The sequence below is a fragment of the Crinia signifera genome, chromosome 7, assembly GCF_055691185.1.
Source record: "Crinia signifera chromosome 7, ASM5569118v1, whole genome shotgun sequence".
Classification (NCBI taxonomy): Eukaryota; Metazoa; Chordata; class Amphibia; order Anura; family Myobatrachidae; genus Crinia; species Crinia signifera.
This window is the reverse complement of record NC_139223.1, coordinates 58634612-58660457: the sequence shown is the minus strand read 5'-3', so window position 1 is coordinate 58660457 and position 25846 is coordinate 58634612. Positions and strand designations below refer to the sequence as shown.

The 25846-nt window shown below is 43.6% G+C and overlaps 1 protein-coding gene across 4 annotated transcripts in view; it reads left to right on the top strand.

Moving 5' to 3' along the window:
- TRRAP (transformation/transcription domain associated protein) overlaps window positions 1–25846 on the top strand; it is a 136760-nt gene that overhangs the window by 37324 nt on the left and 73590 nt on the right. For 3 of the 4 annotated variants that reach the window (XM_083153159.1, XM_083153160.1, XM_083153158.1), the window contains exons 19-43: window positions 1136–1301; window positions 1794–2050; window positions 2910–3110; window positions 6545–6696; window positions 8218–8417; window positions 9309–9526; window positions 10135–10332; window positions 10740–11000; window positions 11293–11454; window positions 12670–12766; window positions 14015–14136; window positions 15727–15897; window positions 16040–16108; window positions 18833–18853; window positions 20369–20488; window positions 21747–21866; window positions 22184–22354; window positions 22474–22655; window positions 22748–22946; window positions 23424–23552; window positions 23668–23934; window positions 24265–24471; window positions 25001–25156; window positions 25284–25418; window positions 25556–25666. In XM_083153159.1, coding sequence (XP_083009285.1) covers window positions 1136–1301; window positions 1794–2050; window positions 2910–3110; window positions 6545–6696; window positions 8218–8417; window positions 9309–9526; window positions 10135–10332; window positions 10740–11000; window positions 11293–11454; window positions 12670–12766; window positions 14015–14136; window positions 15727–15897; window positions 16040–16108; window positions 18833–18853; window positions 20369–20488; window positions 21747–21866; window positions 22184–22354; window positions 22474–22655; window positions 22748–22946; window positions 23424–23552; window positions 23668–23934; window positions 24265–24471; window positions 25001–25156; window positions 25284–25418; window positions 25556–25666 — 4092 coding nt within the window. The remainder of the gene's footprint in view (window positions 1–1135; window positions 1302–1793; window positions 2051–2909; window positions 3111–6544; window positions 6697–8217; window positions 8418–9308; window positions 9527–10134; window positions 10333–10739; window positions 11001–11292; window positions 11455–12669; window positions 12767–14014; window positions 14137–15726; window positions 15898–16039; window positions 16109–18832; window positions 18854–20368; window positions 20489–21746; window positions 21867–22183; window positions 22355–22473; window positions 22656–22747; window positions 22947–23423; window positions 23553–23667; window positions 23935–24264; window positions 24472–25000; window positions 25157–25283; window positions 25419–25555; window positions 25667–25846) is intronic. The other variant, XM_083153162.1, reaches the window with a different exon arrangement.

Sequence of the window (25846 nt, the reverse complement as noted above, 5' to 3'; positions counted from 1 at the left end):
TGCCAATCAAAGGGTTAAGAAATGTATAAATAAGTTGGTAAATATGTGTTTTGCCTTGTGTGTCTAGTACAAAGAATTGTATATTGGATGGTGTTTGGGCATGTTGGTACATGGCATCGGTTGCAAATGTGCAGTGTCTTCCACCTGCAATCGTCTGCTCCAGCGAGCTCTTCTCTATGTGATTACTTAACAGCTGGATATCGCCCAATTTGGCCACCCTGCTGTTTTTCAGCTGTTGGTCTTAATGGAAACACAGCTGCCTCTATGGTCAGAGTAAGATTGACAGATTGCACACAGTAGTTGGGATTGTAACTCTGTGTTGGTAGACTGCAGAAAACCTTCATGGAGAATTCCGACAGCCGAAATGCCGACAAGGGGGGGGGGGCGTGGATCGCCCCCCCTTGCGGGCTCGCTGCGCTCGCCATGCAGCGGGCCCGGTGCCTCGCTACGCTCGGCACACTAATTTATTCTCCCTCCAGGGGTGTCGTGGACACCCCAGGAGGGAGAATGTGTCGGCATTTTGGCGGTCGGGATTCCGGCGTCGGGATTCTGAACGCCGGGATCCCGACCGCCGGGATTTTAACTGCATCCCTGATATGTAGATAGGGCTTATTCTTCCATTAGGCAAATGTAAATAGAATATAACATTCATTTTATGGGACACGTGTACAATTCTTATAGGGACACAAGTCTTGTCTATATTTTTATCTTTGCATCCATTGGTGAATGTTTAGGGCGGTATTCAATGTCGGGCGCTACTTCCGACAGGGGAAATAGCATAGGCCACCTATTCAATGCTGCTGTTTCCAACAGCATTGAAGGCAGATTTCCACAAAACAGATCCGACTTTAACACGTCGGATCTGTTTTGTCGGAAACAGCTGCGGAATGTTGAATTCACAGTTGTTTCTCTACAATCCACAGCCGTTTTCACGGACACCCCCTTTTGTCGCCACTCGACAGAAGAGCCGGATATTGAATTCTGCCTGTGGAGCAGAGCCAAAATGGGCTATGATTTCGACTATCGGGATGTTCTGACAGTCGAAACCCAAGATTGAATATCCCACTTAGTGTTTAGCACTTAACTTGTGATACATGAAACTTATTGCTTGTTTTCTCCTCTTCCTCTTCTACAGCCGCATTTGCATAAAATTGTGAACAGCTCAATGGAGCTTGCCCAGACTGCCAAGGAGCCATACAATTACTTCCTGCTGCTCCGGGCCCTCTTCAGGTCCATTGGCGGAGGCAGCCATGATCTTCTGTATCAGGAGTTTTTACCATTGCTGCCCAATCTCTTGCAAGGTGAGCCAAACTCTGATCCCCTTGCATTGTGCTATTTGAAGTAGTGTCCTAGAAACAGGAGTACAGGCGGAGAAGGAGTTGATAAGAGGTTTGGTTCTGTATGTGCAAACTGTTTGCCCATTTACTTCTGCGTGTTCACATGAGTGTCGAATAATATTTGGTTAATATGTGGGTCATCCAATGCAATGAAACCTTTGACCGTACTGTGATTTGGCTGAGCATTAGCTTCCTTGGTCACTAAGCAGAAGTGACCGGTGCAATTGCTGTCCTGCAATATTGCATTGCTAAACCTAAACCAGGCATGTCCAAACGATGGCCCTCCAGCTGTTGTGAAACTACAAGTCCCATCATGCCTTGCCACAGTTTTGCTATCAGGGAATGCTAAAACTGTTGCAAGGCATGCTGGGATGTGTAGTTTCACAACAGCTGGAGGGCCCTAGTTTGGACATGCCTGACTTTACATTTCCTCACACTCGTTTTTCTTCATTTCAGGGTTGAACATGTTACAAAGTGGCCTTCACAAGCAGCACATGAAGGATCTATTTGTGGAGCTATGTCTCACAGTGCCTGTCCGTCTGAGTTCCCTTCTACCGTACCTTCCTATGCTGATGGATCCCTTAGTCTCAGCTCTGAACGGCTCCCAGACTTTAGTAAGTCAGGGTTTGAGGACCCTGGAACTCTGTGTGGACAATCTGCAGCCTGATTTCCTCTATGACCACATTCAGCCTGTCCGTGCTGAGCTCATGCAGGTAATGTGCATTTCAGTCACTAGGGGGCAGCATAAGTGCAGGAAAAACCTGGGCATTAGTAGCGGGAATTGTCTTCGTATCCACACAAATGACGCTCATTCCGTTTTGTCTCCCAGGTGATGTTGGTGGTATTTTCTGTGCATTTGTTAATCAGTGAAAAATATTATCCAAGACTAAACCCGTGAAAGTAAACTGCAGGCTTTGTTCTGTTCTTTTTAAATAGTGTGAGATGGCAGAGTGCCTACAGGCCTGTCACTGTCAGATTTTATTTTATGTTCATTCTTTTCCTAGGATACCAATGTATGAATATTGTGGCAGGGCTTCCATATTCTCGGACAGTGTGAAGTCTCTTGCTATCTCATAGCCTGGTTAGATTTTCCACGGAGGCTATAGAATAGATCAGTGGTTCTCAAACTCGGTCCTCACACAGTTCGCATTTTCCAGGTCACCCAGCAGGTGCATTCATTACTCAGATACAATTTAAAATATTAATTATTTTACTTGATTCTGTGATGAGACCTGTAAAACATGCACTTGTGTGGGGTCCTGAGGACCGCGTTTAATAACAGCTGGAGTGCCAAGGTTCCCAATCACTGCTCTAGGCCCACGAATTCTGCTGATGCTAGGCATTGCATCTACCAGTGACAGGTCATATACGAACATTGGTGCTTTCATTAATGATATTGGCTTTGTGACATGAGCCTGAGAAGCTTCACAATATGGGGCGTACCTGCTGAGCAGGTGTTGTGTTCTTATAGGGCTTGGGCTCCATAATAAGCAAATCATTGTTACCTTTGATGTACCATGACCTGGTGCTCAAGTGTATCGTTCAAATGTAATCAAGAAATCCCTGTTCCAGGCACTGTGGCGGACCCTGCGCAATCCATCAGACAGCATTTCACATGTGGCGTACAGAGTGCTGGGAAAATTTGGAGGAAGCAATAGGAAAATGCTGAAAGAATCTCAGAAGCTGCAGTATATAGTTACTGAGATACAAGGGCCCAGTATCACTGTGGAGTTTGCAGACTGCAAGGCTTCTCTTCAGCTACCAATGGAAAAGGTAACGTTGGATCCTTCACAACAAGACTTCACTGTATAAATTGCTGGTTTGTATCTACCATGTGCTGGAAACTCTAAATTGTTACCAAAATTTTAATTTGGCTCTTGAAATGTAAAGGTCCATGTATGTTGTCTCTACTCTGTACCATCAGTTGCTTCAAGTTATTGTGTGCACACTTTCACTGACATGCCTGGGTATCACACACCCAATGAGGTGGTCTTCATTTAATTCTAGCTGCCTCACTGTCACCTCCCATCAATTTTAACCTAAACTCTGACACCATTGGTGCTTGCACAGGGTGTGAATCAGCTGTGGTTGGGGTTGCTATTGTGATAGCACTAACATGGTAATGATTTAACCATTTTGAGGAAATGCTTAATAAGTTTCTGAGCGTATTTTACATGTGAGGTAAAATTTTAATAGCATGTGAGTCGCAGTCTGTGCAGGACTTTGAGTCTGCCTGTATTTTTAAAGCGGCAATCATTTACACTGCAAATCTAGGTCAGTTTTGTCATGTAAATGATTTGCGCATCCTTACAAAGTCCCACACAGCTTGCAACTTGCAGGCTATTAGATTTCACCCTTGGTGTATTGTAAGTAACAAGATGTTAGATGGAAACCAGTCTGCCAGACCAAGTGCTAGATGTAATGAAGTCCGAATTCGACTGCCGTGTGGGATGTTGAATAAATTGTTTTTAAAGGGCTGTCATTTAAATGGCATGGTTTTGCCTTGTAAAGGATTGCCCCTTTAAAAAAAAAAAAAAAAAAAAAAAAGTCCCAGCTCAGACAGCATTCCGTTGGTCAGTGACCCTAGTTGGCCATTGACAGCATGCAGATAGCTATACTGAACCTTTTATATGCTGTTACCTTAGTCATTTGGAATAATCCTGCCTTTCCCTAACTTCATTTATTTCAAACATTACTCTTTTCCGTCAGTTTTTTTTATACATTGTTATTATTTTAGACGCGGCTTAAAAACAAATCTGAAATGTTAATTTATATTAAAAGTGGAAGTTTCTCTTTTTTTTTGTTAAATCAGTTAAAAGGTTGTTTATGTCGGTGTATAAATCTATCCCAGAGGCGTACAGTGATCTTTAGTTTTGTTGTGATCTTTAAAGGTCAGTTTCATATTCACATTAATTATGGTTTAATCAGGTATGAAATTTGTGTAAAATTCAGGTGAGCCTTTAAATGTCTTATTCAACACTCCTTTAAATTAGTTTTTTCCCCCCTTAGTTACGTTATATGGCTGTGTGACATAATATATATTTGCACGTCCTATTCTGATTAGGATAATTGGACACCTGTTCCTGTATAGTGGAAGGATCTGTATTAAAGACCCCTCTGCTTCAATGCTGAAATCCCCTTAATAAAGCGGTCTAGTGCAGTGATGGCTAACCTTGAAACTCCAGCTGTTGTTGCACTACACATCCCAGCATGCTCTGCATCAGATTTGGCATGACCAAATAGCAAAACTGTAGCAGGGCATGCTGGGATGTGTAGTTCAACAGCTGGAGTGTCAAGGTTAGCCATCACTGGTCTAGTGTATATAAATAATCAAAAAAATTGTTTCAAATTGATAGCAATGTTCTTAAAGGTTGAATACAACCAAAACTGATCATTTTTCCCATTAGTTACCTTTCCTTTTAAAGGGATGTATTTTTTTTACTTTTATATAGGGCTACTACTGGGTCACTGTTTCTCTTTATTCTCATGTACTATTATAGTAATGTTTCCTGGGCAGAGTCATCCGTTTGTGCTGTAACCAAGCAGAAGCTGTTGCTATAGACTAGACAGGCCTATAGGCAACTCAGTGGGTGTGGTATGATTCACCGACAGTCGGGATCCCGACTGCCTGGTCTCAGACAGCGTGGCCAGCGCAACAAAGCCCCTTGCGGGCGTGGTGGCGAGCAACGCTCGCCACCTATTCTATTCTTCCTCTATGGGGGTCGTAGACCCCCACGAGGGAAAATAGTCGACAGCCATCGGGAACCCGGACGTCAGTGTTTTAACAGTCGGGATCCCGACGTCGGGTTAATGACTGTCGGGATCCCGACTGTTGGGACCCCGTCCGGCTACCCAACTTAGCTTTCACCCATTATAGGAATTTGGCATACACACGGGGCTTTTTTAATCCTATTTCTAAGTGATCTGATTAAATGCTATTTCTAAGTGATCTGATTAAATCCTTCTAAGTGATCTGATTAAATCGTTTAAGGCTCATACACACTGGCTCACTTTTTGGTGCTTTTGAGGTTCAAAACCGCCCAGTGTATATGCCCCGGCAACGAGCGGTGATGTTGCTCCCGCACCATCGCCGCTGCCACCGCCGTTCATCTGCTGGCATTAGCGGCCGAGTGGATGGCTTTTCATAGCGTCCTGCTGTTGAAAGTCATCCATCCCTGTGAAAATCACTGGGCAGGGCGAAAATCCCTCAGTGTATGCACTAAGCGATTTTCAGCCCAGCGATGTTCACAGTATTGCTCTGCATACAGGCTGGGCAAAAACGCCAAGTGTGTATGCCCCTTTACAAATGAAGCACAGATCCCTCCATGTGTATGCTAGATTGGGCAGTTTTGCCTATTGCTCAGCAGTCATTGTAGGTGCTGAGCGATCTGTGCTTCAGCACATCTTTCAACTCGGCCTGTAGTCACCGTCCGTTGTCTTACTGGGCTTTAGGTACGTGGTAGTGAATTAGGGCGCTGAAGCTGTCCAAGAGAGTACATTATTCTTCTAACTTTGGGGCAGATGTTTTAAGCCTGGTGAAGCGATAAAGTGGAGATTATGTGGAAGGAGATAACGCACCAGCCAATCAGCTGTGTTAAAAAAATTACAGTTGAGAGTTGATTGGCCTGTGCGTTATCTCCTTCCACTTTTATCTCCACTATTTTTTCACTGGTGTTAATACATCTGCATCAATAAATGATAAACATTGGATTGAGTAATGTTTTCAACTGTTAATGTTGACTACTTTTTTAGATGCAGGTTGAAATATTTTTATCGTCTAAAGGCCCATACACACTATAAGATTATCTTTCCAATCTAGCTGGTTGGAATGAAAATCTGGAAATTTCTGGGAACAAATTACAATGAAACATTTGCTCCAAAAAGCGGGAAAATGGATAAAAGCAGTCACCTGCATAAATTGATTTAACCAATTTGTCTGGTTGGCCAATTTGTGTCTGTTTTCCATGTTTGGGAGCAAATGGTCAATTGTCATTTGCACTCCAAAATTTCCAGATTTTCATTCCAACCAGCCAGATTGGAAAGATAATCTTCTAGTATGTATGGGCCTAACTTGTTCGAGTTGTGTAAAAATACAGAACGTTTTGTTATAGCAAGTTTCAAGAATTTACTATTATAACATATTTCCTAGGCAACACAGGCCATATGTGTTTTTGTGTAAGGAGTTTAATGACTGTTTGCTCTCTTAGGCCATCGAGACAGCCTTGGATTGTTTGAAAAGTGCAAACACTGAGCCATACTACCGGAGACAAGCTTGGGAGGTGATCAAATGTTTCCTAGTGGCGATGATGAGCTTGGATGATAATAAGCATGCCTTATACCAACTCCTGGCACATCCAAAGTAAGAATTGTTTTGTCTGGCACCCATTGCGGTTGATGCTGAGTACACCCGATTTTTCTATGCACAAAGGTTGTTTATTTTTTAGCGCAATAAAAGTGTGTGTGTAATTGCTAACGGGAAAAATGCAGACACACCCTCAAACTAAATAGGACTCTGTTAATTTGCAGTGGTAACTGGTTGATAGCTAGGGATAAAATCCGATGATGATATCGCCCACACCCGCTAAGTGCTGTTGATACGCTGATTACAAATTCACCTCTGAAGCAGATATGTGCATTTTTTATTGGTGTGCATAGATTTGCGTCTTAGCAGGTTTTATGTGTTTATCAATCCTAATTCACTATTAAAACAAATGTTTTTATTTGCGTATGACGTGGTTGACACAAAGCCGGCTACTGATGCATCTTCATATGTTGAGAATTGAGTTATGGTGTTTTTTCTTTTTATGTTTTTTCTTAAAATCCATTGGGGACACTGGAACTATGGGGAATAGAGTGTGGCTGCAGAGTGCTTGGGCACTTTACATTTGCCAAATAAAACTCCAGCTCTTCTTCTTTTGTAAACCAATGAATGACTGGGGACTTTAGTTGTGTCTAATAAAGTCCCAAAAGGTAAGCCTGGAGTAAGAAATGAGTGAGCCAGCTTTGTGGACATTAAGAAACAGATCATTTGTGTTCTGCAAGTCTCCAAGCCTATGGACATTTATCTTTAATATCCTGCTAAAGTTTTTAGAGCGACTAGAACTTTTCTTCTGAAGCCTCATCCCAGTCTACTTTGTGAATCGCATTGCTCTCTGTAAAATATTTATATGACTGCACTAAAACCTTGTCTTGTCCAGTGATTACACTTTGGTGGGCCATTCACTGGGGTGAGATGTTTATATGCCTAGCAAGCAGTAGACCCTCCCCTGGATGAAATATCACTGCAGTGGTTGGAAAGAGACACCTAGCCAGTACTGAAGATGCCCCAGCCTTACAGCCATACAAGCTGATATTCATGAACATCGTCAATCATCCATCAGTTTTGCTGCTGTTCTGGCACTGCAGTGTATTCTTGGTGACAGAAGGGCTTTTTTCAGGGCAAAACCTTGTGTAGCCAATACTGAGCTTCCATGTCTGGAAGCTTCCCGTTGAGCCTTCTTCCCCAGCACTAAGCACCCTGGACCTATCTTCCCTGCACAATGGCTGAACAGCAGCTAGAACCTTATTCGCAAAAATCATGGAGCCACTTGCCTTGCTGCAGCACCAGACACTTGAGAGTAGCCTTGCCCCCCCACAGGAGCGACACAACGGATGATGGACACTGACGAATAGTAAAAAAGACTCTAAAAATAATAGATCCGCTAAGAAACGCAGCCAGGAAACAAACTCCGAGCACCAGTGGGCACACTAAAGCTCTGATTGCCAGCGGGCTATAGATTATAGAGTGGGGGATGTGTAGGCTGAGCAGCTCAGTTAATAGCAGACGCTGTGGTATTCGTGCTCTGTTGCTAATGGTTTTTTGGTCCCCTCTATCTTCCAGTTTCACAGAAAAGTCTATCCCCAGTGTCATCATCTCACATCGTTACAAAGCTCAGGACACTCCAGCCCGCAAGACCTTTGAGCAAGCCTTAACTGGTGCCTTCATGTCTGCTGTCATCAAGGACCTGAGACCTAGTGCTCTTCCGTTTGTTGCCAGCCTAATCCGCCATTACACTATGGTCGCTGTAGCTCAGCAGTGCGGTGAGTGCACGTGTGATATACTTCAGCTACTGCTCTGAACGCTTTCCTTTTATTGATTACCATAATGGGGTTTTCCACAGCCCCCCATTTACTGTAATATTGCAAAATATTCATATTTTGTCCTAATATATACAGTTTATTATTGATGGGACAGGTTCTCACAGTTTATTAGAAAGGCATCACCAAAAAGTTTAATTCACAATCCCAAGCCCTTTTTAGAGGGCCAGAGATGGATGTTGTGTCTTTTGGAAAGTCTGTAATACCTATTTTACACCAAAATACTGGATCTGACCCAGCATTTAGAACACTGTTACAATACGGGCCGGATCTGGGATATGCCCCTTTTACACTGCGGTACCGACCCGCAATGTAAATGGGGCGGCCCTTGGAGATGACCTCTCCAAACGCCGGGATCGCCATGTCCGAGGCAAGCCCAGCACCAATGTAAGCTGCTGGTCTGCCCGCGCTTACGTGTACCCCCCGATCCATGAGGTGAATAGATGCTGCACACAGGCATCCATTCACCACCTCCCGGCTCCGCTGCTGTCTGCACAGAACAGCAGACAGCAGCAGAGGCTGTGTATGTCCCCCGCCCAACCTCCATGCTGACCACAGGACGCTCCGGTCTGAAGGTTGGGCTTCCCCCGTTGCTGTAAATGGGAGCCGGGTCGGATGACTTGGCAAACCCATTTACAATGCACGTTTACAGCTACCCCTTCTACACAGACGCTTACCAGGATCCATGAGGCAAAAGCACAGGTTCTTGCCTCGGTGTAAAAGTGGTATAATATAGCTAGCATGACCAATTCTACACCAGGCATTACATTGAATTGTGTTAGTATTATGTGTGATTTTGTCTATGTAAATATATTTTTCTTTCCCATTACCTAGGACCATTCCTTTTGCAGTGCTACCAGATCGGCAGCCAGCCCAGTACGGCCATGTTTCACAGTGAGGAGAATGGGTCAAAGGGCATGGATCCGCTTGTACTGATTGATGCCATAGCAATTTGCATGGCCTATGAAGAGAAGGAACTGTGCAAGATAGGAGAAGTTGCTTTAGCTGTGATATTTGATGTTGCCAGCATCATCCTTGGATCAAAAGAAAGGGTAATGGCACCTCTGCATGTTTATTCTACCTGACCAGACTGATGTTCTGTGTCCATGTCTTTCAGAAAGAGTCCAACTGTCTGTTATTCAAGAGGTTCTAATTTTATTTTTTAACAACCACTGGGGGTACAATTTTATTTTAGTCACTTATATCTAGCAGGCTATTTGTCATCTTTTAACTTATACAATGGCAACTAGCTTATGTGCAGTTTCAAAAGGGCAAACATTTGCTGGGTGGAATATTTTACCCCCCTTACGAGTTGAATTTAAGAATCCCTGTTTAGTGGGTGCCTGCAAATAATTGTCATAGTTTTAAGACAACACACCAGGTCACATGTTTCAGGTCACCCAGCAAAAGCACAAGGAGATTTCACCAAGGGTCACATTTTCCAGAGCACAATGGTGATGCCTTTCAAATGGATCTTTCGGCTAATAATATTTAGATTAAAAGCTGCAAAATATTGTCAATTTGTTAATGAACCCTTCTACTTATTGTATAAAAAACTCTAATTAGCTGGAGCTGTGTGTCAAGCAACAAAATAATGTTGGATGACTTTATTAAAAAGGCCAATGTAGCGGAATACTAAAGTGACTTTTTTTCCCCTTAGGCTTGCCAGCTTCCCTTGTTCTCTTACATTGTGGAACGTCTATGTGCCTGCTGCTATGAGCAAGCTTGGTATGCAAAGCTCGGCGGAGTGGTCTCTATTAAGTTTCTGATGGAACGCCTTCCCTTGATTTGGGTTCTTCAAAACCAACAAACCTTTCTAAAAGCCCTTCTATTCGTCATGATGGACTTGACTGGAGAGGTATTTAATGCGTGCCAGTTGTACACACCCGCTGCCAAGGCATTGTGCTCTTTCTGCACAGGGGCAGTGTTAAGATGTTATGTTACATTATTCATTGTGTTAAGGTTCCTTATTACTTTCTGTTTTATTCTACTTTACGTTTATTTGGCTTCCAAGGTTACAGCTTGTTACTGGTACGTAATCTTAAAATAAGTGTAGGACTCATTAGCTTTATGCAGTATGACTGGCTTTGCTCACACAAAGGGCGTTAATTGGTCCATGATTATTTTTTGGTGCTGCCTTTGTGCATCTCTACTCTTCTGTTGCATAACAGTTCCTTTCTGTAAGAGAAGTTGCTCCAAGTAATGTTGCTTGAGTCTCAATTTTGGTCCCTTTGTTATGAAATAATATGCCCTACCACTTGCTAGGTTTCAAACGGAGCTGTTGCCATGGCGAAGACCACTCTGGAGCAGCTGCTAATCCGTTGCGCAACTCCGCTGAAAGACGAAGAGAAAACGGAGGACATCACAAATGCTCAGGAGAAGTCCTTCCACCTGGTGACGCACGATCTAGTGCGTGAAGTCACCTCACCAAACCCAACGGTCAGGAAGCAAGCAATGCATTCTCTGCAAGTCCTGGCACAGGTGACTGGCAAAGGTGTCACCATGATAATGGAACCCCATAAAGAGGTGAGGAGGTGTTGCCATGTTTCTTGAAGGCTTCTGTCTAGCTGTAATTCAGGGATATAGTTCATTGGGTTTACCTAAACTTAGCTGATGCCTTCAGCTGGGGACACTCTCTTATTACATGGATAACTGAGTGCAAGGTTCCAGCATAGCTTACCATAAAACGGCTGTTTAAGAGTTCTCTCTGATATAAAGGTATTTCCGAAGATCATTAATGACTTTATTCATTATAAAAATGAAATTCCATAGCCTTTAGCCACCATAACCATATTGCTGGTGCTTATTGACTTTCTAGGTTTTGCAAGACATGGTTCCTCCAAAGAAACATCTTCTGCGACACCAGCCAGCGAATGCCCAGATCGGGCTGATGGAAGGAAACACCTTCTGCACGACCCTGCAGCCCAGGCTGTTCACCATGGACCTGAATGTTGTGGAGCACAAAGTCTTTTACTCAGAGGTATCTCTCCACTGCTTCATTTTATCAGATGGCTGGTAATCTCTGGCTGTTTCATTCAGTGGGACCTATGCTAAAATCTGACTTTATTGTTCTTAATGACCATTTGATCTTACTCTGCAGATGACAACGTATGTTACTAGTTTTGTGGCTTTTTTGAATAGTCTTATTTTGAGTAATGAAAGTTGACATTGACCAATAAAATACCATTGTGAACGTTATTCTGTGTCTCACAAAAGTGTAAAACCACAGACAATGTAATGGTTAACAGTACTGCCTCAAAGCACTGAAGTCAGGGGTTCGATCAGGGGTTCGATTCCCACCATGACCCTAACTTTAGTTGAGTTTGTATATTCTCCCCGTGCTTGCTTGGGTTTACTCTCAAGTACTCCAGTTTCCTTCCACAATCCAAAAATATTTTACAGGTAAAGAAGGAAAAGGGCTGTCTGGGGGAAGCACTAGTCATTAATCTTTAAAATATAACCTTTAATAGTTTTTTTTTTTTTTAATATTCCCTATATCAAGGTAGGGGAACTTACATAAACAGCTGAAATTTTATAGAGGTTAAAATCACATACAACACATACACAAACACATATAGTGTGTTTTAAAATTTACACAGATGTCTGTCCAAGAGAAATGTCCATTCTATGCAGCCCTGAAGGAAAATGAGTTTGCTGCTGATGATATTCTATAATAAAGACTCTTGATATTGCAACCTGTTGTCACAGTGTTACAATTTATAGTATAATGCCCATGCTGTAGGGAACAGCACCCCCTTACCTAAATAGAACAATTTCTTTTGTGGTCCTCTCACCTTGTATGAATCAGGGATTTACTAATTTACTAGGTTGTGCGAACACTCACTACACTACTCACGGAGTAGAACTCTGTGGACAATCCAAAAATATACTGGTAGGTTTATTGGCTTCCAACAAATTAACTCTAGAATGTCTGTGTGTGCGTGTACATGAGGGAATATAGATTGTAAGCTCCACTGGCGCAGGCACTGATTTGAATGTTCAAATATACTCTGCACAGCGCTGCAAATTATGTGTGTGCTATATAAATAACTGGTTATGATATGGGACATTTGTATAGTTCCAGCCTTGATTTGCTAAGTTTGCGCAGTACTGTAACTACAGTGTAATTGTTAGAGTGTTTATAAGTTGTGGCTATCTTTGGCACTAAACAGACTTTTTCCTCTTCATTTCCCAGCTCCTCAACCTCTGTGAGGCTGAAGATGCGACACTTATGAAGCTGCCATGTTATAAGAGCCTGTCTTCCCTTGTGCCACTGAGAATTGCTGCTCTAAGTAAGTTGTTTGCTGATGTGTCCTCATTCGTCTTTGCTGCAGTCACGCCAGGCAGCCCCTCTCGGCACACCAAGTCTCGTGAGACTCTTCATTCCCAGGATTGGCTTCCCAAATAACAAAAATCGCCCAGACGCCCACATATTTACTTACATAGATGGGTTCATCCGGGAGTCGGGCAGGCAATGCGGAAGAGAGCGAGCTGGGTGGTGTGCCCGGAGGTGGGCGGTATGGCTTGTGCAGTGTGACCTCTGACCACATCACGCTGCCCAGAGCCGCACAACCGGAGCCGGGACAAGTCGGAGAGCGTCTGAGCATGTACTCAGACGCTGCCCAGCATTAGACTGCGCATGTACAGTCTAATTCTGAAATCCCAGGATTGGAATCCTGGCAATTTTGGGGTGCGATCATACTGGATTGGCCACCCTATACACCACGAGACTATGCTGATTAATGTGATGTGACAGCTGTCAGTAGTAACTGAATCTGTGTATTAAGTGCTACACATCACACATAACAAAGATTTGCCGTCAAATGAATTAGCACGGTCTCCCCCTTCACATTAGTTGCGTTGCAGCCAACATGTATTTTCAGTAGAAAAATATGCGCCTCGTTAGCTGAGCTGCAGTGGTCCTCATTGCCTCCGCTGGCTGTCAATGAAACTAAAGCCAGACAGGAACATCGGGGCATGTGGGCAGTTCGGTAGAGACGCAGGTGGGGAACTCAAACAATCAGCCACTTGCGACTGTCTCGCAAATGCGTCCATCTCTGAACCCGGGCCCTTAAGAAGGTTTATTCTCCAAACTTGTTTATATCTTGCTCTCTATTTTTTACCTGTCTTGGTAGGTTTCTTTTTGTGGCTTGGTTAGAGAATTAACTATACACATAAGAGAGGGAGGACCTAAAAATCCTAGTGGAGGCTTTGTATTTCCATGATACCAGGGTTCCTAATACAAAATACAAATCTAAAATTCCTGTTTTTTGATTTGTAAAGATACAGCCTGGGTTTCATTAATGTGAATTGTATGTAATATTTTATTGCATTTGTCATTCAAATTATCGTTTGTATTTTAAATCACATTTTCATTTTAGGTTAAATGTTGATGTTAAGAATTAATGGGCATAAAACTGAATAAAATGTCAGAGGGTGAATACGGTTTGTCGCAACTGTGTATGTTTTTGGGATTGCTGGGATCACTAGTTCAAAGGGTTTTCTCCGCTCTGAGTTGACTTTGGATCTCGTCTGTACAGATGCCTTAGCAGCTTGCAATTATTTGCCACAGTCGAGAGAGAAAATCATTGCGGCACTCTTCAAAGCCCTTAACTCCACAAACAACGAGCTTCAAGAGGCTGGAGAAGCCTGTATGAGAAAGGTAAGCCATGCAAGAATTTGTTTTTATTTTGCATATTACAATGAGACACCAACCTGTTGTTTAATAGGTACTTTGATTGTGGACATGTTCAAGATCTGTGGAAGCCTAATTATGTTGTATCTAATTATCCTGTGAAGTGGTGGCTACACATACAGGGTATATGAAACACTGCAGAAAATAGTAGGTATGGTTATTTAGAGTGGAGATATGACACACACAGAAGATTAACAATAAGTCTGCAACAATAGCGCGCTCTGGTTGTCATGGTGATCTCTGGTTCTAGGTTTTAAGCAGTAATGCAGTTAGGCTGGGGTGAGAAAAATCTATCAGATGCCGAAGCTGTTGAGAATTAGTTGGTGTCTGCTTATTATTACCTGTAGTCCTTCCTCATCTGAACTGGGTTTTACCGGGAGATTGATTTTTGACTAGTTTGGTTCTCAATTATTGAGTTTTCAATATGATTTTATTTATTTGCCTTCAGTTTCACCCTGTAGCTGTAAAGACACATAGGGCCAGATGTAATCGCTTTTGAGATAGTCGGCCTTGTGGGATACAGCTAGAACTCTGAGGTTTTTAAAGAGGCAATCATTTTTAAAGCATGGTTTTGCCTTGCAAATGATTGCCCCTTAAAAAAAAATAGAGTAGGGCCAGTGGCATAATGATAGCTCCGCAGACCCTGCGGTGGCTTGTAGGTGCTGGGTTAGTTTTGGCGCCGTGGGGTCTGCAGAAGCTATTGTTGGTAATGGGGCCACCACCACCGAGTCTGTTATGTTGCTGCCGGCTTGCTGGGACCAGCCGAGATTCCTGTCTGCAGTCCCGGTGCAAATTCCACTCACAAAATGGCTGCACCCTCACAGCAGACTGTTATTAAGGATGCTGAATGAGGCGGCAGCCTTCTCTTGCATCTTAAATAACGGATATTTAACAGGTGAAGCATCGGGACCGCAGACAGGAGGATCTGCTGGTCCCGGTGGGCAAGCAGCGGCAGATGCGGCGGTGAGGTGGTAAGAAGAGGGGGAGGAGGGGGGACAAAAGTTTTAGTTGCAAGGGGGCACAAAAATTTTAGTTACGCCACTGAGTACGGGCAGAATCCCGCACGGCGCTGAACGCTGGGGCTATTACATCTGCCCCATCTAAAATGTTGCACTTCAAAACTTAAATATACTGTACTCACTGATCAGTACCCTGCACCTAGAGCAGTGGTTCCCAACATCGACCCTAAAGTACCCCCAACCGTTCACGTTTTCCGGGTATCCACATAGAATCGCAAGTGAAATAATTAGCTCCACCTGTGGATCTTTTAAAATGTAACTGTTAGTAATGAGTGCACCTGCTGGGTGACCTGGAAAACGTGAACTGTTGGGGTTACTTAAGGACAGATGTTGGAAACCCCACTGACCTAGAGTAATCACTACACAATGGGTAAAATATATGTTCTTTAGACATCACAAATGTTAATGTTAGTGGTGGACTCCGTGTCGGAATAGTTTTAAGAGCAGCAGTATTCATGACTGGTGGTAACTGATGTTTTCAAAATACCAGCGGCACGCTCTTGGCTCCCAGTAACAGTCTGTGTGTTTTCCATTGCAGTTCTTGGAGGGTGCCACCATTGAAGTGGACCAGATTCATACGCACATGAGACCTCTTCTGATGATGCTGGGAGATTACCGCAGCCTGACCCTTAATGTTGTTAACCGGTTGACCTCTGTCACGCGCCTATTCCCAAACTCGTTCAACGATAAATTCTGCGATCAGATGATGGTAAGACTGGGTTATAATCCTAGTTCGCCAAGGGATGAACACTCCTAATGATGATTTTTACCGCACGTCGTTTATTTTTATGGGTGGTTTAATGTAACAAAGCAAGTTTTAACCTATAGAAATGTGTTCATTGTCACCATAGCAACACCTGCGCAAATGGATGGAAGTTGTGGTGATTACCCACAAAGGAGGACAAAGGAGTGAGGGAAATGTGAGTATAGATCCTGCTGCCTTTTTGTGTGGTGTATCTTTATCTATGATTCCTCTGTTCGGCATCATTGTCCATATCAAAGCTGATATTCTTTATTGGCCGTCCAATTAAGGAGGAATATATGTTTTCTCTTCCAACACAGCTGGAGAAAAGCAATATTCTAACTGATGTGTGTGACTTTTTTGAATGTGAACATGATGGTTGTTAAAGGTGTTTGGATTGTGGACACTGAGGCCTAGGCTTAATTAATGAGTGACACTGCTGTGTGTTCTCTGCAGCCCTGACACTAATACAGCTATGTCCTCACCTTATGCATTGTAGTGTATAGAGGTGCGTTTCAGGCACTCTACACACAGATGAGAAAGTGCTATGGGTATTGTGTTTGTGTTTATTTCGTTATGCCTTGATCGCCATGTAGATGCACTTGTACAGATCAGGGGCCTGATTCAGAGCCGATTGCTGATCAGCGAGTCTGTAAACAAGTGGTTATGCAATGACTGCACATGCGTACTGTGCGCATGTAGCAGCCCAAATAGCGACAGGAATTGGTTTGGAATTGCAAATTTGGCCAGAGGTTGAGTGACGGGAAACCTGCAGTTTTCTGGGAGTGTCCGAAGAAACGTAGGTGTGTCCATGTGTTTTCAGGGAGGGTTTGTGCTGTCAGAGGCGTTCTCGATCAGCTGGTTTAAGTTGCAGAGTTGTGGAAGGGTCAGACTTATGCTGTGTACACACAGTGCGATTTTTGCCTATAGGTTTGACTATATGTGTTCCAGTCTGTTTGATTTGTTTTGCAAACATAAGCTGTAACCTGTAGCAACCAAACTGATCTTTTGCATCTTGTTATGTATATTATTGTGAATTGATATTGTTGTAACTATATTTGATCTAAAAGTTTGGTATATAGTCACTATTAGTGTACAGCCTTGGTATGATATCGCTTTTGATTGTATACGGGCATTATGTCGACCCTATTGAGGTCAACATGCATTGGGCTGACCAATGAAGGTTGATTCCTGAAATAGATCGATATGGGTAAGGTTGACAGTCAAAAGGTCGACACAAGTCTTTGACTGGTTACTTTGAGCCGACATGTGCCGACAGGCGGTATTTCATGCCCTACCATCCACTACGGCATGGTGGGAGAATAAAATAGTGTCGGGCATAGCACACTTAGGGTATATTTAATCCCAGGTCAGGACTGTCGGGACGTCCAGACAGTCGTGACTCTGGCCCGTTCTCGGCCTGCTCGACCTGCCAATCGCCAAAAAGAGGCCGTGTCCGCGAGAAAGTCGTAAATCGAGAAACGGCCGTGAGCGCGACAATTCACGGCTGTTCTCGGCAGGACAGGCCAGACAGCTTTTAAAGTCTGGTCCGTTCTGCCAAGATGCCTGTTCAATTGGAAAAAGCGGCGGGGGATTGAATACCCCCCCCCCCCCCCCCCCCCCTAAGAAGGCATCCATGTTGTCGACATTTGGACAAAAACGTGAAAACCTCATGTCGACCTTTTGACTGTCGACCTTTCCATTGTTGACCTAATGGTTGTGTCAACTTTCCAACCCTGTCGACCTTACCCATCTCGACCTGAGGCTTGTTAACCTAAATTGGGTCGATCCAATGACCCACACCACTTTTTGATTATATATTTCACTTTTACAGAAAATCTACAGTGATACTAAAGTGTTTTAATACCAGCATATTCATCAGTACTATACAATAAGAGGATCTAATGCTAATTCAGATCACAATCTAATCCTGTTGCTTTGTCATTTCCTAGACTTGTAGATCTCGCTTTGCTATATATATACAGAAATGCTCATCAGTCATTTTTCCCAGGTGTGGTATAGCACACCGACTGCCCGGACTCAGACAGCGGGGGAAGCGCAACAAAGCCCCTTGCAGGCACAGTGGCTCGCTGCGCTCACCACCCATTCTATTCTCCCTCTATGTGGGTCGTGGACCCCCACAAGGGAGAATAACCAGTGGCCATCGGGATCCTGAGTGTCTGGGTTTTAAGTCGCTGTAATGACTGTCGGAATCCTAACTGTCTGTCAGTCATCCGGCACCCATTTTTCCCTATCTACTAACAAACTCGTCCCATTCCTGATAGATCTAGTTAGATTATGCACTCCTTCAGTAATAAGGCTACGAATTCCACATATTTCTGATGCTAAAGGCTGTTAAGCCTCAATGGGATTAATGCTAATAGTACTCTACTGGTAGATTCATTTACTGATTCCCATTCCTCACATTACTGTCAGGGATTCGGACTATGGGTTGACATGTATTAGCTCGACATTATTTCATTCAACCGCTATTGATCAACACACTTGGCCACTTATTCTGCCTGCATCCTTGAATGCAGCTTCACTGGCTTCAGCCAATTTCACCGGATGTCCTCAGTAACCCGAGGGATGCTGCGTATTTAGATAATAACCGTTGAGTAAAGCTTCTGTAAACTCTTGCTGTGATTGGCCATATATTGCCATTGCTTTATGTGTGATGCAGATGGTAACAGGTTGAACATAATCTTTGGTTTTCCTCTTCCATACTCTGCGGTATTGCATTTATGTATCCTGTTGGTGCACACGCTGAAGTGCTATTATCCTGGTGTGTTAGATGTAAAAATATACAGAGCTGTGCAAAATAACACCCTTCCGTTCCCTACACTTTCTTACTTTTTCCTTCCGCTCCACAAATTCTCACTGTCATCTTCTTTTGGTCCAGCCTGCCGTGGAAGGGGTAGAGGTGAGAACTGAAGTTGTCAAGAAGTGGTGTCGTCCTCGTCTCTAATTTATTCTTTCTATTTTTGAAATCGCCTTAAACAGCAGTTCTCAAACTGGACTCTGGATACCACGAACAGTGCAGGTTTTCCAGATCTCCTATGATGCATTTAGACCAGGCATGTCCAAACTATGGCCCTACAGCTGTTGTGAAACTACACTTCCCATCATGCCTTGCCACAGTTTTGCTATTGGGGAATGCTAGAACTATGGCAACAGCTGGAGGACCACAGTTTGGACCTGCCTGATTTAGACCATTCCAAAGCCTCAGATATGCAGTCTATTTCATCCTAGGAAGAGATCTGAAAAAAACATGTGCTTTTGTGGCTATCTTAGGGGCAGATTAGAGAACCGCCGAACCACCAGAACGTGTATTGTGCTAGTGTATCTGCAAGTGTTGTGTGCAGTCATTTAAATGTCTGTTTGTGGCACCAGTTGTATTAGATATTAGCTGTTCTAAACCTGCATGGCTTAACTGTACAATTAGGTCTCTAATTGTTAAATTTTTTTGTTTCTAATGACTATGCTGACTATTCTGAATACCGTTTTAGCTGTGCGTCTTCTGGGTAATTAATTAAATATTTTTACCTAACATAGGAAGACTTTCTTTTTATTTCCGGGAAACATTTTGTCTTGTAATATTTAGATTTGGTTTATTTTTTTTTACACATTGCCTCTGAATTTTTCATCATGTTCGGGTAATGTCCACGCTCCCTTGCCGAAACTGTTTAGCAAAATCCAATTTCATTCAGTAGAAAATCTATATTCCCTTATCCCATCAGCAACAACATTTCTGCAAACTTAATTCAAGTGGAGTAGAACATCTACAGCCGAGGGGTTTGCATGTGCGGAGAGCCAGATTTTCCTTACTATGACAATTACCCTGTGACTTTTCTTTTTGTATTTTATCTTTATTTATTTTTACTATAAGGGCTATGGTTTCCACATGAGGATATTAGGCTCTACAGGTTGTAAAACGCGTCCATGGGGCATACACACATTGAGATGTGTGCAAAGCATTTTTACGAAGCTATTTAGGGTAGGCGATTTCCCAGTGTCTAGATTGTCCAGAGAGAGCCCATACACATGCAGCAATGTGTGCTATGCGATTATACTTAAGCAAAGCAGGGTAGTGGTTCAGGATGACATAGATCGCTATTGCTCATTCTGTACACACAGATTTGCAATCACTTGCAAAGCGATTTGACTAAATTTTGACGGCATGCACTGACTTAAATAGCCAGCGATAGCGCCATGTGGGAGCGTGCATCGCTATCGCTTAGGGGCATACACGCGGAGCAATCTGAGTTTACATTCTTAGTAATCTAGTCAGCGCTTAAAAAGCACAATCACTCCTTGTGTATGCCCATTTAGTCCTAAAATGAGTTATGTGTTGTTGTTTTTTTTATTGTATTTTTTTTTTCTTAATTTCAGATAGTATGTTTAATTTAATGGATTCTTTTTCCTTTCTCTCTTTCAGGAAATGAAGATTTGTTCTGCAATCATTAATCTCTTTCACCTTATTCCGGCTGCCCCTCAGACTTTGGTTAAGCCATTGCTGGAAGTAGTAATGAAGACAGAACGAGCTATGCTCATTGAGGTGTGTGCCAAAAACAGATTTTTTTGGTACTTGTTTCCTAGAACGGCCACAATCGTGAGTGATCGTGGCTCTTAATTAAGGGACACGATCCTCACGATGTGGCCGATTTTTTACAATTTTTTCACTTTGAATGACAGAAATCGGGTCAATCGGTCGGTCGCGACCAATTAAAATCGGCCGCGATGCGACCGACCGATTCACCCGATTTTTCCATAGACTTCAATGTTAAAAAATCTTTTAACATTGAAATCGGGAGGATCGCGTCGGTCTTGTGCCATTATAATGGCACAAGATTAGATGGACTTGATTAAGTCCATCTCACATAGGGAAAAATGATAAAAAAGGTGAAATGGGCCAATATGACCCATTTCACATTTTTTATGTGCCCGCCATGACCCCACGATAGACGTCAACCCGAAGCGTGGCGAGCGCAGCGAGCCCGCGAGGGGCGGCGGTACGTGTCCTCCGACCTTTTCATTCCCCTACTATCCACGTCGGCGTGGAGTTGAGAATATATAGTGTGGCGAGCGCAGCGAGCCACCGAGCCCGAAGCGTGGTGAGCGGCGGCGGTACGTGTCCTCCGACCTTTTCATTCCCCTACTATCCACGTCGGCGTGGAGTTGAGAATATATAGTGTGGCGAGCGCAGCGAGCCACCGAGCCCGAAGCGTGGCGAGCGGACGCGTATACCTGTGAAGTTATACGCGTCCCCTCGCGGGGCTCGCTGCGCTCGCCACGCTTCGGGCTCGGTGGCTCGCTGCGCTCGCCACACTATATATTCTCAACTCCACGCCGACGTGGATAGTAGGGGAATGAAAAGGTCGGAGGACGCGCACCGCCGCCCCTCGCGGGCTCGCTGCGCTCGCCACGCTTCGGGTTGACGTCTATCGTGGGGTCTAGCCCACTTAGTAACATTTGGGGGGGCAATTGAAAAAAATCTGGTGAAAAAAAAAAAAAAATCGGGTGAAAAATCGGTCGGTCGGATCGGTCGCATCGTATGCGACCAAATCGCATGCGATGCGATCGATCCGATTTTTTATCTTCCGACCACAACGATCTAAATCGTTGTGGCCGTGCTAGGAAACAAGTACCATTTTTTTTCTATCTATTTTTTGATCCACATCATAGAGTGGAGTCAGTCTTATATTTGAATGCTTTTAAGTTCGGTTCTTCTCAGGTAGAGTGTTTGTGTGCGTGCGTAGATCTTGTTTATGTTGTGAGGTAACCTTTCTGCCATTTTACTGTTTTGGTACTCACAGGCTGGAAGTCCCTTCAGAGAACCTTTGATAAAGTTTCTTACCCGTCATCCATCCCAGACGGTGGAGCTATTCATGATGGAGGCCACATTGAATGACCCACAGTGGAGTCGAATGTTCATGGTAATTTTCCAGTGCGGCAGGTTAAAATATAATTCTAACATGGCGAAACCCCGTTTCTAAGAGTCCAAACCAAATGACATAAACGCAGCTATTGAGCTATTCTACAACTTTCACTTTATATTAGTTAACGTTGTGGAGTGTGGTAAGATCAAGGCTCATTATGGGGACAGTTCATGATGGAAATGACCTACAGTATTAGACATACACTTGTATAACTACATTTTTATTGTACTTCTTGGTGATGAACCAATTTTGTGAAACTTAAATAATTTAACATGCATATATTGTTTCTTAATATTCCCTTTATTACTTCTCAGAGTTTTTTAAAACACAAGGATGCCAAACCGTTGCGAGACGTGCTGGCTGCTAACCCCAACCGTTTCATTACTCTTCTGTTGCCTGGCGTGACACAAACCACTGTGAGGCCTGGCTCCCCCAGCACCAGTACTAGCACAATGAGACTTGACCTCCAGTTCCAAGCAATCAAGGTAAACGTGCGCTGTGAATTCTTACACAAGTTCTTAGCTCGCTTGTATTTTGCCATACTTTCAGATATGCTTGTGCACTGCTTAGTTTAATAGTTTCCATTCTGATTCATTTCCCGCAGATAATCAGCATTATAGTGAAGAACGATGAGAGCTGGCTGGCCAACCAGCATTCTCTGGTAAGCCACTTACGGCGCGTGTGGGTGAGCGATGCTTTCCAAGAGCGCCATCGGAAAGACAACATGGTGGCAACCAACTGGAAGGAGCCCAAATTGCTTGCCTTCTGCCTTCTTAACTACTGCAAGTAAGAGTTAGTTCTGTAGTTTGTGGATTAAAAGCTGAATAATGTACAAGCTGTTTACAATTATGTGTTGTGCATCTCTGCGGTTTGTGTAGGCGCAATTTTGGAGACATTGAGTTGCTATTCCAGCTACTACGAGCTTTCACCGGGCGGTTTCTGTGCAACATGACTTTCCTAAAAGAGTACATGGAAGAAGAGATTCCAAAGAACTACAGCATTGCCCAGAAGAGGGCGCTCTTCTTCCGTTTTGTTGAATTCAGTGATTCCAACTTTGGAGATGAGCTGAAAGCCAAGGTGATTTTTCTTTTTAAGAATTTAAAACACTGAGTATTTCGGATAATTATGGTCACTTGTAGTAAGGCGTTCATGTCTTGACTACTTCAGTTCTTTTAAAACAATGCATCTTTTATAAAACAAGTGATACTCCCATCAATACTAACTCTGCTCAAGTACTACAATGCATACTGGGCTTACAACTAGAGATGTGCAGATCCGGATTTATTCAGATTTACCCGGATTTCAAAACGGGATTTTATTGGTTATCGTCTGTCACATGACACTTGGATAGCCAATTAGAGACCCAGGTAAATCGGGATCTGCACATCTTTACTTACAGTACAACACACATATAAAAGATAACCATAAAATACATGACAACGTATCATGGTCGATCAATTGGGCTAGTGACATCATTAAGGTCTAGAATATATTATGTCTGACATCTATAACCGGTTTGTTTCTGGTGTTGATTATCTCTATTTTGCCGGGCAGGTTCTTCAGCATATCCTGAACCCAGCTTTTCTATACAGCTTCGAGAAGAATGAAGGGGAGCAGCTTTTAGGACCACCGAACCCTGAAGGAGACAATCAGGACAGCATCACCAGCGTGTTTATTACCAAGGTACTAATTGACCTTCAGTGCATGCGTTGGCTGCCCTTTGCTGTCATGACGTTGTGGGAGATCTTTGTCTATATGGCAGCCATGTTTCAGTAATGTCCCCTTTGTCTTCCGGCAGGTGTTGGATCCCGAGAAGCAGACCGATATGCTAGACTCGCTCAGGATTTACCTCTTGCAATTCGCCACGCTGCTGGTGGAACATGCCCCGCATCACATCCATGACAACAACAAAAACCGGAACAGCAAACTAAGGCGTCTCATGACGTTCGCCTGGCCATGTCTGCTGTCCAAAGCTTGCGTTGACCCAGCGTGCAAATACAGCGGCCACCTGCTCCTGGCCCACATCATCTCCAAGTTTGCCATACATAAGAAGATTGTTTTGCAGGTGACAACAGCTCATTAATATACACTGTGGTCCTCAAACATCATCCTCCGGACCCCAAGCAACTAACGTTTCCCATGTCACCCAGCAGGTGCACAGGTGTAGTCAGTACTCACTGACACATTTTAAGATCCACATATAGCTTATTAATTCACTTGTGATTCTGCTGAGGTCTGGAAAACATGCACAGTTTGGGGCACCAGAGGACAGAGTTTGAGAACTTTACGTAAAGCATTTTGCATTAAAGCTGCCAATAACATGTACTCTAACTGACAGCTCTGTTTAATGCTGTGTGTTGGTATCTGTGTAATAAATTAGTTTTTTGCTTGCTAGGTTTTCCACAGCCTCTTAAAAGCACATGCAATGGAAGCAAGAGCCATTGTCCGCCAAGCGATGGCTATCCTGACTCCCGCGGTGCCTGCACGTATGGAAGATGGGCATCAGATGTTGACTCACTGGACCCGGAAGATAATTGTAGAGGAAGGACACACCGTGCCCCAACTTGTCCACATCCTGCATTTAATAGTGCAGCATTTTAAGGTTTGTTATGCTACAAGTTTTACAGACCGTTTTCCCCCAGTGTTTACCACTGAGCACTAGTAATTTTTTGCTTGGTTCTGTCTGATGATAGTTATTGCTGTTATTACTCTATATGTCTGTCTTGCTAAGGCATGCATGTTATGTTACTGATGGGTAGATGTATGAAGCAGTGATCAGGGAGGAGAAGAGAGCCAAAGGAGAAGTGGCCCATGGAAACCAATCATCTGCTCTGTATACGTTTATTTTATGCAAATTATAGATGTTACTTCAGTGCTGATTGGTTGCCATTGCCCACTTCTCCTCTGGCTCACTTCTCTCTTATCACTACTTCATATATCTACCCCTCAGTCACATCCGACCCATACAGATAAGGCCCTGGTCACAATCAATGCAATGACCAGCAGTGTTGTGATGTAGCACTATTAACCACTGTGCCACCGTGCTTTTACTTAGGCATAAATGTGCCATACCGGACTAACCCAACCTCCTTTGTGTGTTCTTTAGTAATGCAATATTATCCCTTCTTCAGGTTTACTATCCCGTACGGCACAATCTGGTCCAACACATGGTTAGTGCGATGCAGCGTCTGGGGTTCACTCCCAGTGTTACAATTGAGCAGAGGAAATTGGCTGTTGACCTGGCAGAGGTGATCATCAAATGGGAATTGCAGCGAATAAAGGACCAGGTAAATATAGCACTAACGCAGTGTGAGGCTTGGGGCTTGTTAAGGGGAAGGGGGGGGGGGGGGAATGGGTCGGATATTTTCTTGTGACCAACACAATTAATCGATCTTCCATCTGTACTTTCTCCAGCCTGATTCTGACATGGAGGTCAATGGCAGCAGTGATTCTGGGAGCTCTAGTACAGGTGGAGTGAAGAGGGGTCTGACTGTGGATACCAGCCAAGAGGTGAAGCGTTTCAGAACAGCCACAGGCACAATAAGTGCAGTAAGCTTGTTTTCACTTCCTTTTCCGATTTCCGAATGGTATCTTAGATCCTGTACAAGTCCCCAGAAATAACGTTTTCTTTGTTTACCATTTTGGAACCCTGAAGTTCAGATTCTTATTGCTCATTTTCATTGCAGGTGTTTGGACGCAGCCAGTCGCTCCCAGGGGCAGACGCTGTTATTACCAAGGCCATAGAGAAGCAGCACACGGATACCGTAGTGAATTTCCTCATTAGGATAGCTTGCCAGGTACAAATATTACAGCGTCTTCTAAAACTGTACGTTTATTTATGGGCTAATTATTGTTAGCGAGTATTGCCTGGCTCCAGGCCATTGTGGCTCTATATCATCCTGTAAATCTTATTTAACACCCAGTTCCATGCAGAATCATTGCCCTACAGTGTACGCTGTAGGGTCTTGGGATTAGTA